Here is a 17,061-nt window from a genome sequence, read left to right on the forward strand (position 1 = left end):
ATACTATATATATACTTAGTTTCTCCAAGACCCTACTAAATAAATCATCGGGTTTCTGAAGGATTGAAGTCTGACACAGTGAATTATCAGCCTCCTAGAAGGAGAGCCCCTCCGCTTTTGTCTGTCCCAGCTTTATCCACTGTATTCATATTTGTCTGGCCTTCTTTCCTTCATTTCCGGGGCATGAGCCCATATGCTGTTGTAACTTGCTCTTCTTTTATCATGCATATACTTTAATTATTTCAACTACAGGCCATCTCTCACTTCTTCCTCTGTCTTCCAATTCCTGTTCATTTGTCACAGGGAAATCATTAATCCATTTTAAGCAAAAACACAGCCCTTATTTTGAGGAATGAGCATAAAATTAGAGCCAGTGATTGATAGCCTGCTGTGAAACATGAATGCATGAAGACACTAAAAATAGAATTAATTGTCAGATAATTATGGCCCTGAAAGGGATTCCCTTGTATGGCAGTAGGTGGGCCTTTAGGGCTGACATGGCTCCACTCTAGCTAACGTACAGAAGGCAGGTAGGGAGCCAGTGGTTACTTTGCTTCTGTGACCTTGTGCCCCACGTGTGCTGCGTGAGTCACCAAACTAGAGGTTGGCCTCCATGAGAAACAAGGGAGAATTTGGGGAGCTATTTTTGTATCCTTATGGCAAATCTTTTGCACTGTTTGTTGGCTTTGTTGGCCTATTGAGGTGGTCAGAGTTGTCATTTTTGAGCAGACTACAAATCTGTATCATCTCTTTGTGTTTGGCCTGGCTCTCTTTGAAATCTCCCATTAGATTCTTTACAAAAGTCTCCACTTAGGTTCATCTGTACCATTATTCTAGATTCCACATATATGGAATAGAGACGTAGACACAGAGAACAGACATGTGGACACAGTGGTGGGAAGAGGAAGGTGGGACGAATTGGGAGATTAGTTCTGACATAAATACACTACCATGTGTAAAATAGATAGCTAGTGGGAACCCACTGTGAAGCATAGGGAGCTCAGCTCAGTGCTCTGTGATGACCTAGATGGGTGGGATGGCGGGGCGGGCAGTGGGAGGGAGGTCCAAGAGCAAGGGGATATAGGTATACCTACAGCTGTTTCCCTTCATTGTACAGCAGAAACTAACACGACATTGTAAAGCAATTTTACTCCAATAAAAAAAAGTCTCCATGTACCTTTCATCTCTAATCAAACTGCTTCCCTCAAGCCCTGTATGTCCACATAAATATTTGCTGTTAAATTATTCTTGTTTAATCACCATTTCAAAACCATTTTGCCCCATTGCAAACATTTTACAGATTTCCATTATCTTATAGATTAAAAAAGCGTTTTAAGCTTAGTTTGATAAACCATCGCCTACCAAACGGGTCACGTGGAAGTATGGTTAGAACAAAAACCATTTGTAAAACAGACAGAGCCTATTCAAGCCTTCAAAATGTGAAATATAGGGTAAATGATGGAATAACATGGTTAGTGAATGACATTTGGTCTGTCCACCAATATCAGTTTAATGAAGGATTTCCACTGTGTTTCAGGTTTACGGGTATACACCTGAATGGCCAACAATGATGGTACACAGGGTTGGATGTCAGAGTCTGTTCATTTATAAGTGCCTACTATGTGATAGACTGAGTTCTCACACTCCATTTAGGCCTCAACAGTGTTGTAGTTTGAATGGCACTATCTTCCTTTTACAGGAGACAGGTTGAGGAATTTGCCATGAGCCAAACACACAGAAGATGGTGGTGTTAAACACATATTAGTTACCATTAGTTTAAAAATAATTTTAAAAAACTACAAAGTGGGCTTCCCTGGTGGCGCAGTGGTTGAGAGTCCGCCTGCCGATGCAGGGGACACGGGTTCGTGCCCCGGTCTGGGAAGATCCCACATGCCGCGGAGCGGCTGGGCCCGTGAGCCATGGCCGCTGAGCCTGCGCGTCCGGAGCCTGTGCTCCGCCAACGGGAGAGGCCATAACAGTGAGAGGCCCGCGTACCGCAAAAAAACAAAACAAAACAAAACAAAACCAAAAAAACAAAACTACAAAGTAATGCATGCTTAATGTAGAAAAGTGAGAGAATACAGATTCATGAAAAGAAGGAAATAGAATTCCTTCGTAATTCCATCAAGTAGATAACCATGGCTATGATTTTACGTATTTATTCTCTATTTAATCTTTACATATTCTTATATTTTACGTATTTATTCTTTCTGTATACCAATGCATAAGTGTATACCTTTTTTACTTATAAAAGTGAGACCATACGGTCTTGAAATCTGCTTCTTTCAAGTAGTGGTATTTCATGTACATCTTTAAATCTGCAACCTTGCTTTATGGGGTACAAAAGAGTCTACCTTTTTATATATTATAAAATATTTAATAAATCTCCTTAGCAGTGGAAATTTTGGTTGAAGTGTTTGAGATAAATGCATATCCCTTAAGCAAGATCTTTAAACATCACATATATTTCATTGGTTTAAGTTTCTAGAAGTATAATTCCTAGGTTGAAGGTTATGAACATTTTTAATAGTTTTGCTGTATGTAGTCAGATCAGCTCCAGAAATATTATAATATAATATTATTATTATTCTTAAACCAATTCCCACTGCCACCAGCAATACACAGACTGCATTTCTCCAACTCTAGTAAAAATACCATTAAAAATATATACATATACATATATATAGCAACTATTTTTGATTAGTGAGGTCAAACTTTTCTCATTTTATCGTATATTTGAATTTCTTCTTTTTCTTAACCTTTGCTTTAAATACTAAATATTAAAATTAGCCCCAAACAAGACAAAACTGTGATATTGTGCCATTATTGTATCTCCTCCGAAGGAAGAAGAAAAACATGATCTTCTCTGATAACAAATTACTTATGGGATGAAACACAAATTAACTGGATGAGACACCTGGGCCCATTAGGTATATTTCCATGATGCTTGTCACCATAGTACACATGGAGTCATGCATTTCTGGTCTTCATTTTAGTACTAACATATGAGTCCCTGATAGGTTTTAGACTAATGTACAATGGGCAAAGGATATGGAAAACAATTAATCCTAATTAATCTGACTTGAGTTCTACAAGGCGCACCGTTCAAACTGAATCTACGCCCCCGTCCCTATAACTTCTCCTCCCTGCGTCTCTTTTCCTCAGTTGGTAGCACAACAATCCACAGAGAGTATCAATCCCCAAGACTTAAATTTCCCTTTCAAATACCTCTATTTTCTCTACTAGTTCCCTAATTGAGGTCTTTAATTATTCAATAAATATTTTTGAGCACCTACTATGTGCCTTATCTTTCTAAGCTTGGTAGTGGTGGGGGCAGGCAAGGGTTAGAAGAAAGTAGACAAAGCTTCAGAGCTTCCTTTTGGAGGAAGCTCTGAAACACACAATAAGAAAGTAAGAAATCTGCAGTTGAAGTGACTGTTTTGAGGACTATTTGAGGTTGCCTAAAAAGATAACACTTAACTTAAAATTTGGAGAAGAGCCAGACAGTTAGGATTCTGGATACAGCATTCTAGACAGGGGATATGGAAAGGTTAGGTGGCAGAAGACCTTAACACACTCAAGGAACAGAAAGGTGGCCCTGTGGGCTGGCGTTAGGGAGAGGAGTTGTCAGGGTAAAACCATGTTTGGAGGCCACATACAGGAGTTTGAATGTTACAGTACTAAACATGATAGGAAATCTTTGAAAGTTTTTAAGTAGAGAAAAAAACATGTGATTTACATTTTTCAGAAAGAACACTATGGCAACTATGGGAGACTAGATTATAGTGGGGCAAAGATGGAAGCAGGGAGATCAGTTGATAGAGGCTCACAGTCATTCACTTGAGATATTTTTGTGGTTTGGACCAGGGAGATGGCAGTGGAGATGAAGAGAACTGGATAAATTCAAGGGATAAAGTAAGCCATCTCCTCGCCACCCCCAAACTTAGAATACATAATTTACCCGCTGAAGTTTTCCATCTTCTCTAGAGAATGTGCTCACTGACACCCATGGTATGCTGGAAGCTTGTGGCTGGTTGGATCCTTCTTAGAACACCTGCACACTCCTGTTACCTCCTAAGAGGGCTGTGTGATTACCAAGCATCAGTTTTGTTTCCAAACTTGTATCAGCTGTACTTAGATTAATTTTAAATACATTTATTAATAGTATATAAAACAGTGAAATAGGAGAATAAATTATCATTTCTAGGAAAAATTAGGTCAGATGATACTTGGTAAAAGTGTATGTAAGATAGCAGTACAGGATTGAAAAAGAAAACAGTAAGAAATGTGATTCCTGTTGCAGATTCCTTCATACATGTCTTCATTCTGCAGAAACCAAAGCTAAGATTCAGAAAATGCATTAGGGGTATGGCTTAGCAAGAGAGAGAATCAGAAACTCTCACTACTGAAACTATACCAAAGAAAAGCCTTGAACCTCTATAAGAACATTGGTAAATGAATATACACTTATGTGCATTAAGTTAAAATGATATGTTTAAGGTGTGTATCATAGTATGTGTCTCTGATCTATCACATCAGGTAAGTGGACTTCTGCATTTTGTAGCTATAAGTAATGTACGGGATAAGGGAAAAAGAATTATGGATAATTATACTTGCCACTTGCACAGGCTGGAGCAGACTCTTCGGCTTGGTGTGCCCTTCACATTCCACTTTAAGAAGCAGCTAAAGCACTAGACTTCTACTGCTTGCCAGTCTTTGCCCCCCTTTCCAGTCCTCTCATTCCCATAATTCATCAAGAATATTACATCTACCTCAATGCCACACCACATAGAGATCATAAAAAATCATATCACTCTGAACTCCTTGAAGGGATCATGTGCCTCTCAATAATTTTCATAACCCAGAGCAGACACACGGTAGATACTCAGTGTTTGTTGAATGAACAAATGAAAGAATATGCTATATTTTTTAAGGCTATCTACTTTTATCTTTTGAACTGAGAAAAATCTTTGCAAGCATTTAATGATGTCATATTCATTCCATACTGTTATGGACTGAATGCTCGTGTCCCCCCCCCCCCCAAATTCCTACGTTGAAGCCCTAACTCCCGAGTGTGGCTGTATATGGAAATGGAGCCTCTAAGAGAGTAATTAAGGTTAAATGAGGTCACAAGGGTGGGGCCCTGATCCAATGGGACTACTGTCCTTACGAGAGATATCAGAGAGCTTGCTCTCCACACGCACGTGCACTGTTGAAGGGCCACATGAGCACACAGCGAGAAGCTGTCTGCAACCAGGGAGAGTCTTCAGCAGATACCAACCCTGCTGGCACCTTGATCTTCACACCCAGCCTCCAGTACTGTGAGAGAGTAAATTTATTGTTTGTGGTATTATAGTAGCCCGACCAGACTAATACCTGTATGTAGAATACTAGATTTTCTCTTTCATATTTAATTTGTCAAAAGGAGCCTCAAATGTAATGTGACCTTGGATATGTCTAATAGATGCTTCTCTCCCCTTTAGCTTTCAAAAATTGTTTTTTCTCCTTTTTTTTTCTTTGCTAATATACAACATCATCACAGGAAGAAAGGCCTTTTATTTTCTCTTTAAGCTTACAATCCACAATCCAAATTTAAGATAGCTTTTATCTTGGTACAATTAACAAAAACCTATAATTTAGAGTGGTTTAACAAGTGGCTAGTCTCTGTGATTTTCTTACTCTTCCTCCATGCTTGTCACACCTCATGTTTGCAAGATGGCTTTCATAGTACCTCTGGATACCATCTGAGGTCAAAACAAGAGGAAGGGGGGAGAGGATGGGTCAGTAGCAATGTTTACCTTCTTACAGGAAAAGCAAGAGATTTCCCAGAAGCTACCAGCAGACTTCCACTTGTGTTACTGGCCATAATGTGTCACAGGCTCAAACCTAGCTGCAAGGGGAGCTGAGAAAACAAGTATTAAATTTCTCCAATTCTTATTTTGGAGGTGGCAAAGGAGATGAGGAATGCAAGCATCTGTCAGGTTAGTCAATGAATGGTGTGTGCTATAGAGGGAACTGGAAGACTGGACTGGCAGATCAGCTCATTCTAGAAGAGTCCTCCGGTCATGAGATTAATCATCACAAGGTGGGCTTTATATTTCACACTATAGCAAAGGACTTTAGCCACCATCTGACTAACACTAATACCTCTTTGATTACAATTAGCTGGGCTGCAAACATTACACTAGGGTATTTGAAGTCTGTACCTAATCTTCCCTGTATCTAAAACACTACCTTTCATCTATTGAGTATACATTGGCTGTATTTTTGTTGTTGTTGTTGTTGTTTGCTTTGTGTGGAGATATTAACTCTGTTCTACTTTTCCATCAATGATAAATATAAGAAAGTGGCAAGTAGGGTTTGCTCTAATTTGAGGCAATGGTTAAAGCCATAATTTGAGTTTATTGTGTTCTGGCCGAGAACCTACCAATAGCTTACCACTAGCCAGCATTTCTAAATTTGCATTCATGTTCACTGATTTTACTTAAAGGCATCTTTTAAAATAATTTGTATAATTACTGGCATCACTTAATGATGCAGTAATTGTTTTAGTACAGGCTATGACAAGTTCTTACCTAATGTAGTCTAAAATATCATTAAAATCTGAGACTTTACCAGAACAAAAATACATCTGTTCTAATTGAAGAACTTAACTAGGGAAGAAAATTGGAGTTAAAAGAAAATAAGAGGGAAAAATAAAGTCATCTTTACTATACAAAAGGATAACTCATAAGGTTCTATACAGTAGCTACAGGTGAACCACAATCTGGCTTAGAGCTCCCCAGAAAACAAAACAAAAAAAAGAATGACAGTGGTACAGTCTTTAAGATAAAAACAAATCAATTGTTTAGGGGACGCACAGGTTTTACTGGAATTGAGACCTACGAGAATTTTCTCCCATGAGTTCTCATAAATGGTACACAATGTGATAGAGAATGCATCAGCTTTAAAAACACGTGTATTGAAAATACAAGTTTTGATGATTGTTTTTGCTAGTAGAAGCCAACAGCATAGAAGCAAATTGCAACGGAGTAAAGCTAATTCTATGAAGAATCAAAATGTGGATCAAATATGTAGCTCTTTGAAAATCTCCCAGAATATAGAACTTAGATTCCTTTCTCTTTCTAGTTGGGAATACAAACTTGTTTTAACAACATCTAAAACTTCCTCTATTCCTATAAGTAATACAAATCCATTTCAAAACCAGACTAATTATTCTTAGACCTAAGGCCACTGTTCCCTGCTAATCTCACAGACAAGTGAAGCAGACTACATGACTTATCTGAGGACCATGGTTTTCTAAATAAATGTGCTTTAAATGGCTAATCTTAGTAGATAGAACACATGCTAAAATGCTGAATTTTATGGTTGTACTTCTTATACATGGACTTCATTTTCAAAAGGTTAAGTTAAAAGATTATCTACAAAATTGTTTCAGTTACGTTCAAATTTTTAATCAATACTGGTTACATTTGAAGTGCACTGCACCTATTTACAAAGACTTAAAATGATCAGTAATATAAAGTGTAAACTTAAAAAGAAAATCACAGACTCATTCCACATCTGTGAAATGCAGCAGTTAACTGTAATTAAATTTACAATAACGGTAAGGGATAGAAAGAACATAGAAACTGGAGGAGAAAAATAGTATTCAAGATCTGAACAACACAGCTACTGTTGTACTGAAAAAATAATTTATTAAATGAGTATAATACTGGGAATAAGATGCATTATAAAAGTAAATTCTAAGTATAAACAACAGTGGTTTTCCTAATTAACAAGAGTTTTTCTTCACCCATTCAAAGTTTTAAATACAATCTTCTGAAAGGCCAGATTTTGAAAGTGTATGGTTCACTTTAAGACAGACATGTATGTAGCACTATAATATCTGGAATTTATCATTTTGTTTTATTAGACTAAAAATGATATTGATTAATTTAAATGGTTGTTCTTTTTAAACCTTTTTAAAGCCTAGAAAAATATTTTGAAATGAACAAGTAGACCATTTTATTATACTCTTTCTGTCTCCCCGGACAGCACACACATTTCTAATACAGTTTGTGGAAAATATTGAGATAGAGCATACCTGTCCATTTTGATGAAGACTTTAAAAAATTTTGGTACTTTGGTAAAAAGCAGTCTCCTTTTTAGATCAAAGGTTGACAACAGCCACTGTATCTATTAATCTACGTCCGTAGAATTTTAAACAACCATATCTTAATATGTACATCAAGATACTGATAAGCTTTTAGCTAGTGAAAGAAAAAAACGGACACTGTTATTCTTTCCCCAATAAGTTTCCTTCAGTTTTTAGAAAGCATACGCAGTTCAATATACCAACTGGGATTTCAAAATGCCAGCATGATTACAGTGCTTATTAACAGCAATATGCAAAACAATAGAAATATAAAATAAATAACTTCATACTATAAAAATGAAACAAGGCACTTTCAACAACTATATGCAAAGCTGAGATAAACATTTTTTTCATAACGCGGACTTAAAGACTCTAGGAGACTTCTGTAAAGAGTGAAATAGTGAAGGCACTACATAATTCTTTTTCCTAACTCCACTTACTAAAGAAATTCACCAATTAAACTTGGCACAAAAGAGTTTAATTGTCATAAAGTGCATCACTTGGCTAAATATATTAAGAAGAAAATCAGCATCAATACATTATAGCAACATATTCACATATACAGAAATAAAAATGCAATGCCAGGAGTTGACATAGGAACTTTGCAGGATATATGGCTTTTTCTCTTTTATTTTTTTGTATAACTGCCTATTTGCTTACAATCTATATTTTCAAAAGAGTATGCCTTGATTAGCAAAAAGAGGTAGTGTTCTGACAAAGGCAAACCCACTGATTCTATACGTAGAGATTTAAGATAAAGATTATGTGGGAAATATACAAGTATAACATATAATACACTGGTACAACATTTATTATAGTATTTTGGTATTAGTGAATTTGCTTTTAAAATCAAGGCTATTTTATCACTTTAGCTATGTTATTACAGCTCTTTCAGAGTTTTCCTTTGGTACTAGAAAGTTTTCTTCTTTTAAATAGGAACATTCCAAATAAGCAACTTTTATTTAGAGATGATAAACATGTCAACATTTAAAACAATTCAACTCTACCACTTATTTAAACCATTAATGAAAATATATCATGTCTGAGACACAAGGAAGTATATAACCAACAGACAGCAACATGCAATTTATGTCCACTTAACTAATGTAACTGGTGATTTAAACACACACACACACAAAGTGTGCACACCCACGTGAGTCTGGAGCAATATATTGGCAAAACAACAAAATAATTTATGCACAGTATTTAAGGATGTGGGCCTTGATGACAGAACTCCAGATTTTTTTTTAGTGTGTTAAATACAAAGTTTGGCTAAAAAACAATGTAAAGCAACAGTGAATATATTTCCTATACCAATAACTTAAATTTTTCTTTATGTAAACTTTATACATGTGCAATCTTGCTGTTTCCTGTAAATGCTTCAGTCTCTTTTTTTTCTTTTTAAATATCTGCTACTCTATTCTAAATCTGCAGGAACGTAAAAATGGAAGGAACCACTTGAGATACATTAGTCGTCTTCCGCATTATATGCCACTTCTGCTACTTCTATGTCTGATGTAGAATTTTCAGGTTCACTAAAACTTGAGCATTGCTTATTATCAGCTCTGCAAAAAAAAGAGAAACACAATGAAGAGACTGGATGCATGCTATTTCACTTCACTATTACCTTAAAATTTTTTTAAGTCATGTCAAGAATATTTAAATATTTAATGGAAAAATATTTAATGAAAAAGAACATTTAAATATTCAATCAGAAATTTAATATTTTAAAGTTGTCATTGCCAGATAACACCTTTGGAGATATATTTTTAACTCTTTCAGCTCTCTGAACTACCACTTTTCAATAAAAATCTAGTTTATATTTTTAACTCTTTCAGCTCTCTGAACTACCACTTTTCAATAAAAATCTAGTTTGTAATGACCTTTAACCAACAGAAAATTTGTTCTCATAATTATAGCTTAACCACTATCACTAATGTATTAACGGTGACCTTGGATTTATATGTAATAAAAATTCTATGTGTATGTGTGTTCAAATATACCATCTTTCCATCATTCCTATTAGGTAGACAGGGTGGTTGCTATTACAGTGTCCCACTTTTTGCATGGAAAAGACTGACATTGAGAGAGATTAAAATAATTTGTCAAGGTTACAAAATTAATGAATTAACTGAGTCACAGCCCAGTTAATTCAGACATATCTTCAAAATAAGTAATGAAATTTATAGGCTGGATGACAAAGATTCATTTTCATGGACAGCCTAGAATATCTATAGTCTTCCTCTGTTTGCTCATCAGATTCATGATATAATAACCCTGAGTTCATAAAAACATACTCTACAGAGTATTATGACTCTTTCTCTCCAATTATTCAGATGATTAGGCTATAATAAACCAAACAGTATATACCTAGATTCTTCATCTAAGACATCTTGATCAACCTCAAGTGCAGAGGACTCCACCTTTAGGATCTGTCTACCTTCCGTTCCTGACACGAGCAGTGATTCTTCAGGCTCCAAACATAAGTTCCTAAAGGTAAAGTAGAGCAACAAGTTATTTTCTATGAATAAAATAGGTATATATTTATTGTTCTGAATGCATGTAGCTTTAGTAGCCTTCAGCTGTTCTAAGGGTAGTCATATACCTAATAAACTGCTGACTCTGGGTGTCAACAGTGAAATCAGTACTTATGATTAATTTAAAATGATTTTAACATCAATTCGATATATGCTGACAAGAAGGCAAACTAGAACTTTCATATGTGAAAAGTTGGCATAAATGCCTAGAAACAAAGACACTATTTAAATAGGTTAAAATAATGTTTGTCTTGGTGAACAGCTAGAGCTTTATTTTCCTGATATTTCCCATCCTTCAAATTTTCAGGCTTCTAAATAAATAATCAAACAACAGACAATTTTCCCAATCTACAAGGATGTACACCATGAGTCTAAGACTTTTGGAGTCAGAAATTTCCTAAATTGTAACGTACAAAGGGCATTTAGGCCAGAGTATCGAGCAGAATTAGACTGACAATGCAAGCATCACAACACACCTGATTCTGTTTTCTAGAGTGTCTATAAGAAGTTGCTTCTCACAGAGCAGTTTCTTCAGTGATTCCAACTCTTTTTGTTTTTCAAGTAGTTCTTTTTGAAAACGGTAGTTTGTCTCTTCTAAAGTTTCACAGAAAGCCTTAAAAACAAACAAACAGCAAATACAAAACACATGCAGAAAGAGAACAACATTAATTACTTATGCAGTACCTTTCTCAAGGGCATAACTGAAGAGTCAAAGAACATAGGTAACCAAAATAATGTGTATACAACCCAGATGATTTGTTCTCTACCCTCATCTTTTTAGGTCTCTGCTACCTTAGTACCTACTGGGGAACTTATAAATAAGTACTGGGGAACTTATAAATAAATACAAGTCCCTTTTCTTGAGAATTATTAAGTAGTAAGCTAGGGTTCCTGAAATGAATATGTGATATCTCTCTAGTGTATAACTGGGAAAAAAATTACTAATAATCACTGTTTTAGCTTCTATTCTCCTTAGCCTGTTGTTGCCCAGTCCTAGATGATTATACTTTAAAGAAAAAAAAAAAGAAAAAAAAAGAAAACTGTGGCTATTGATTCCATTTATATTAGCTCAGAAGACACATCCTATAATAACGATTTCCTTCATAGTGCCTTCAATATTATTTTCCCTTGCTTCTCCTTTTACTATATTCACTCAAAGACATTCTATCCTTTACACCCAGGAAGCTAAACACTATTGAAATAGATTAAAACAAAAAACAAAATCATACTGCCATGAAAAAAATCGGGGTCACTTACCTTGATGAGGCTTTCAGTGTTGCTGGCCAATTCTTTTAATTGTTCCTAGTTATCTATCATTCCCTGTCTCCTTTGTGACTACGTTAAATCTTCACCCCTGGCAAATCCCCTACAATATGTTACTACTGGTGAGCCCAAGCCCAGCAGATGATCTTTATTCCTATACCAGAAAAAAATAGTTACTCTCCCAGAATCCTAACTACATTTGCATTCTGTTCTTGTCCTCAAGAATATGTGCCTCTTCAAGATAAGCCCAATCTCCTTTGGAAGCCTGCCCTATCCCATACACTCTCTCTTAAATTTTCAACCTTTCCCTCTCTTTTGGCCCTGAGATTTATTTAATCAAGTTTACTGAAGTTGATTAAGCAAACCCTAAAAATCTCTCCACATAAAAACAAAGTCATATCCACTGGTCCCTTGATATGAGTCTCTCTAGCTACTAACTCATCTTGTTCTTTTCAAAATAAAAAAGATTTCCAGGAAAAACGTTTTTATCATCCAAAGCTAGCTTCCCCATTCATAGCTAAAATCATTAGGAGTTTTACTCTCTTTTCTCTACGAATTATACCCAGGGCAAATGCTAACAATGACTTCTAACTGTCAAATCCAAAGTACTGTTTTTCTCAACTTCATAGCATGTCACTACTGACTTAAAAAGTAAAAAAAAAAAAAAAAAAGAAATTAATGGAATCCTCTTTTATTGTGCTCTGTGAAACTTCCTGGTTCCCCTAATTTTATAGTTACTTCTTAGATTTCTACTTGTTCTTTGCATGTGGGCATTCATCAGAGTTTTGTCCTTGATTATATATTCTCTTGCTCTATATTTCATCCTTGGGCAATTGCTGTTATCACTTCAACTATAACCTATACTATTAGCTATCAACTTCCAATTTTTTTTTCTGTTCATCTCCAGCCCAGACCTTTCCTGAGTACACAGATATCATTCATATGCCTATTGGTCCCCTTCAATTGTATGTACCAATGGTAAGTCAAAATGCACTCCCAACAGTACATCTGCACTACCACCTCATCATCAAAGCCACCAGGCAAACATCTTAGATCACTGCATTTCGCTACTTTCTATGCCCCAGGTAACCCAGTCTTTTCCACTTTCCCCTTCTCCTCCTCTCCCACTGCCTCATCAACATCTCGCTATACTCATCTACTCTCTATACTCATTTCTACTGTGCAGTATTGGCATAAGGCTAGGTAATACGATCAGTGAAAGAGAAAGACTGCAGAAGCAAACCCTTCCTTTCATGTTCATTTGACTTTTGATAAAGGTGCCAATACAATTCAACACAGGGTACTGACACATTTTAATATCTAGAGAAACTTAAGGTCCTCACTTCACGCCATATACAAAATTAGCTCAGTATGGATGTAAGAGTTAAAACTATAAAACTTCTAGAAAAAAAAATAGGAGAAAATCCTGGTGGCCCTGTGTTAGGCAAAGAGTTCTTATGATACAATACCAAAAGCATAAGCCATAAAGGATGTGATAAAATGACCTTCATTATAATTAAAAACATTAGCACTTCAAAAGATACCATTAAGAAGATAAAAAGACACATACAGACTATGAGAAAATATTTGCAAATCATATATTTGATAATGGACCTGTATACAAAATAATGAATTCTTACAAATCAATAAGACAAACAACCCAACTAAAAAAATAAGCCAAAGGCTCAAATAGACAATTCATCAAAGAAAACATACAAATGGCAAAAAAGCACATGAAAAAGCAATTAACATAAAAATCATTACAGATATACAAATTAAAACTATAATGAAATACCATTTCACACCTACAAGAATGGCCATAATCCAACAGACAGATAATATCAAATGTTTGTGAGGACATGGAGAAACTGGAACTCTCATACACTACTCGTGGGAATGTAAAATGGCATAGCCACTTGGGAAAACTCTTTGTAAGTCTCTTAAAAAAGTTAAACATAATTTACCATATAACTAAACATTCTACTCTTAGGGATCAACCCAAGAGAGATGAAAACATATGTCCACAAAAAGCCTTCTCTGAAATTGTTCATAGCAGCATTATTCATAATAACACAAAACTGGAAACAATCCAAATATCCCTCAGCTGGTGACTGGATAAACAAAATGTGGTATATGTACACAACAGAAAACCATTCAATAATAAAAGTAATGAAATACTGAGAGAGACTATAACATGGATGATGCTCAAAAATATGTTAAGTGAACGAAACTAGATGCAAAGATTATATATACTGTATACTATTGCATATTGTATATATTATGCATATACAATATTATGCATATTGTATATATGAGATTATATATATATAGGCACACATATACACTTATATGCACATATATATATACACACACACAGTATGATTCTATTTATATGAAATATCCAGAAAAGACACATTTGCAGAGACTGAGAGCAGATCAGTAGTTGTCTGGGGCTGGCAGTGTGGAATGGCTGCAAAATGGCTTGTAGAATTTTTTTTGAGGTGATGGAATTTTCTAAAACTGGATTATGGTAATGGTGACACAACTCTACAAATTTACTAAAAAGTTATTAAATTGTACATTTACAATGGAATAGCAAATAGCAAATTTTATGGATGAAAAGTTTTACTTCAATAAAGCTGTTTAAAAAAAAGCTATGGCATTCCTCTAACACAAAGAACTGACTCAGTTTAACTGAAAACATTACAAATCTACCAATTAAATCTGTTCCATTTAAACACTATTAAACATTTGGAAGAAAAACTTGCATAAATCCTAGCTAATCTATTATTACCAAATCTGTCTGTGAATCTAGCCAATTGCTTCAAGAAGTAGGCTACTTTAACACGTCAAGTAGCGTAATTTGAGTAGCCTTAAGCTTGAGCTGAATTGATAACAAGACAATAACTTCTACTTCTGAAGATTAGTTTTTTAATTTGGTTTTAACTGTAGGTTCCTTACTTTGATACTTAGATGGAAGAAAACTCAGCATGCAAATGTTACTTTTAAATGTAAAATAAATTTCCAAGTAATCTTCTTTTTTCTGAAACGGTATAAACAAAGAGAATAAAGGTAGAATTTAATTTTAGGGCTTCATAGACTATAGGACATGTACGAATTTTTATTTTTTCACTGAATTATGTTCATGTATTTCAATGAAAGAAAGCTTTGACTCAAACATTAAAAGCTTTCTGTGCAAAACTACCATGGTCCGAAATTATAACTTTGCTGTTTGCTGTTCCATTCAAGAAACAATGTAGTTATTGTACGGTATTATTTGTTCCTCTTTTCATGTGATATATAATACAGCACTTACCCTGCTTTCTTCTAGGCTATCAAATGGACCTGGTGGATCATCCAGACAAAGAAATTCTCTCACTGCAAGGCTTTCAAAGGAAAAAAAAAAAAAAATTAGCTGGGGTACAAATAAGTTTACAAAAGAGAGCAAGATAGCAGAAAGCAAAAGTTACTCTGAAGCTAGCTATAGTGTTTTAAGCAAGTTGGTTCTGCTGATAAATGAAAATAAGCAAGATGGCGTATGTGTTTTCACACAAGTAACGAAACACAAATATAAAATCTATAGAAGATACAAAGATTTTAGGTTATTTCTATGATCTTATGAACATAAAAAGATTGTGAATTTATGTTACATAAAAACTACACGACATAAAACATAAATCAGAAATGGTACAGGAAACCAACGTAAATGGTGAAAAGACAGTATTATTTTCAAAGAAATATGAACTTGAACTAGTCTAAAAAAGTCATTATCTTTTTATGAAGAAATGCAATTTCTAATTTATACATTTGTGTCTTCTTCAGGAGATGATTCTAAAGTAACTAAAGTATTTACTATGAAACAAGTTAAAGATTTTTCTTGCAATCATGTTTATTATATTAATTTATTTATATGTTTTCCCTAGAGAATTCAAGAAAAAGAATTCTGATCATCCCATTTCTGAATTACCATAAAGTTCAAAATAATGAAATAATTGATATTGTTATACTTATACTTTTCAATTACCAGAAACAGGTTAAGAAGGTAGAAACCTGAACTTCCTTGTTACAAAATACTCCTCTTTCTAAAAAGTAATCTTGGATTGACAGACAGCTCTATATGTATGTTAAAACAAAAATGTGGAGACTTAAAGGATGATGATGAAGGGGGTGGTGATAAAGAGATAAATGGGATCTTTAGTAAAATCTTTCCAAAGGAAAAAATGAATATAGAGAAGTGATGTTAAGAAAGTAGTCCAGAAGATCCCAAAAATAGAAAAAAGAGGAGCAAGTTTCTGGATTATAAAATCTTGATAATATAGATAATAAAAAAACATACACTCAGGGAAACTGAGATAAAACTTGAGTATTCATAATCATGAAATAATAGAGATGGAAGGGATCGTAAATGTGATCTAGTTGAACTATCCATAGTATGCTGCTTATATTATCCCTTTTATATGTTCAGCCAAGAATATCTCTAAACACCTCCAGAAATAGGGACTATAACCGTCTCTTAAAATAAACCATCCTAAGTTTGAATAACACAGAAAACCAGAAAATTATTTCTTCACTGAGCTGGATTTTTCTCCCTGAAGCTTCTATTCATGAGTCTCAGTTTGGCTTTCTGGGGCCCTTCCAGGTAAGTCTAAGTCTTCTTTCACATGATAACCCTAAAAATATGTCAAGAATGTTATGTTTACTCTAACCTTATACCTCTAGCAAGCAATACTAACACACTAACATTTTCTTTTCTTTTTTCATGTAACAAAATTTAGTGAGTACTTAAAGCCTATATGGTCTTCTGCATTCACGGAGCCAACATTTTTTTCGTTTTACTGAAATATAATTGACAATTAAAAATTATATATATTTAAGGTATATAACTTGACTCAATATATACATACATTATGAAATATGAAGTACAGTCAAACTACTTAACATATCTATCACCTCACATGGTTACCATTTCTAACATTTTCAAAATACATTACACACACAGGATTTTCACATACCCTACTTTATTCAATTTCCACAACAATCATGTGAGGATAGGCATTATATCTCCATTGTACAAGTGATAATAAAGTTCAGAGAGGTAAAATGACCCACCCAAGGTCATTAGTG

General features: G+C 34.7%; 1 protein-coding gene across 2 annotated transcripts in view; it reads right to left on the bottom strand.

Annotated features, from left to right (window-relative positions):
* Positions 1 to 9,074: 9,074 nt before the first annotated feature.
* The window catches only part of SNX16 (sorting nexin 16), a 34,951-nt gene continuing 26,964 nt past the window's right edge, over positions 9,075 to 17,061 (bottom strand). The window contains exons 5-8 of one of the 2 annotated variants that reach the window (XM_007461696.1): positions 15,254 to 15,323; positions 11,151 to 11,287; positions 10,508 to 10,627; positions 9,075 to 9,702 (exon numbers count right to left, since the gene is read on the bottom strand). In XM_007461696.1, the coding sequence (XP_007461758.1) occupies positions 9,606 to 9,702; positions 10,508 to 10,627; positions 11,151 to 11,287; positions 15,254 to 15,323 (424 nt within the window). In that variant the 3' untranslated portion in view covers positions 9,075 to 9,605. The remainder of the gene's footprint in view (positions 9,703 to 10,507; positions 10,628 to 11,150; positions 11,288 to 15,253; positions 15,324 to 17,061) is intronic. The other variant, XM_007461697.1, reaches the window with a different exon arrangement.

The sequence above is a fragment of the Lipotes vexillifer genome, unplaced genomic scaffold, assembly GCF_000442215.2.
Source record: "Lipotes vexillifer unplaced genomic scaffold, Lipotes_vexillifer_v1.1 scaffold1302, whole genome shotgun sequence".
In the NCBI taxonomy this organism is placed as follows: domain Eukaryota; kingdom Metazoa; phylum Chordata; class Mammalia; order Artiodactyla; family Lipotidae; genus Lipotes; species Lipotes vexillifer.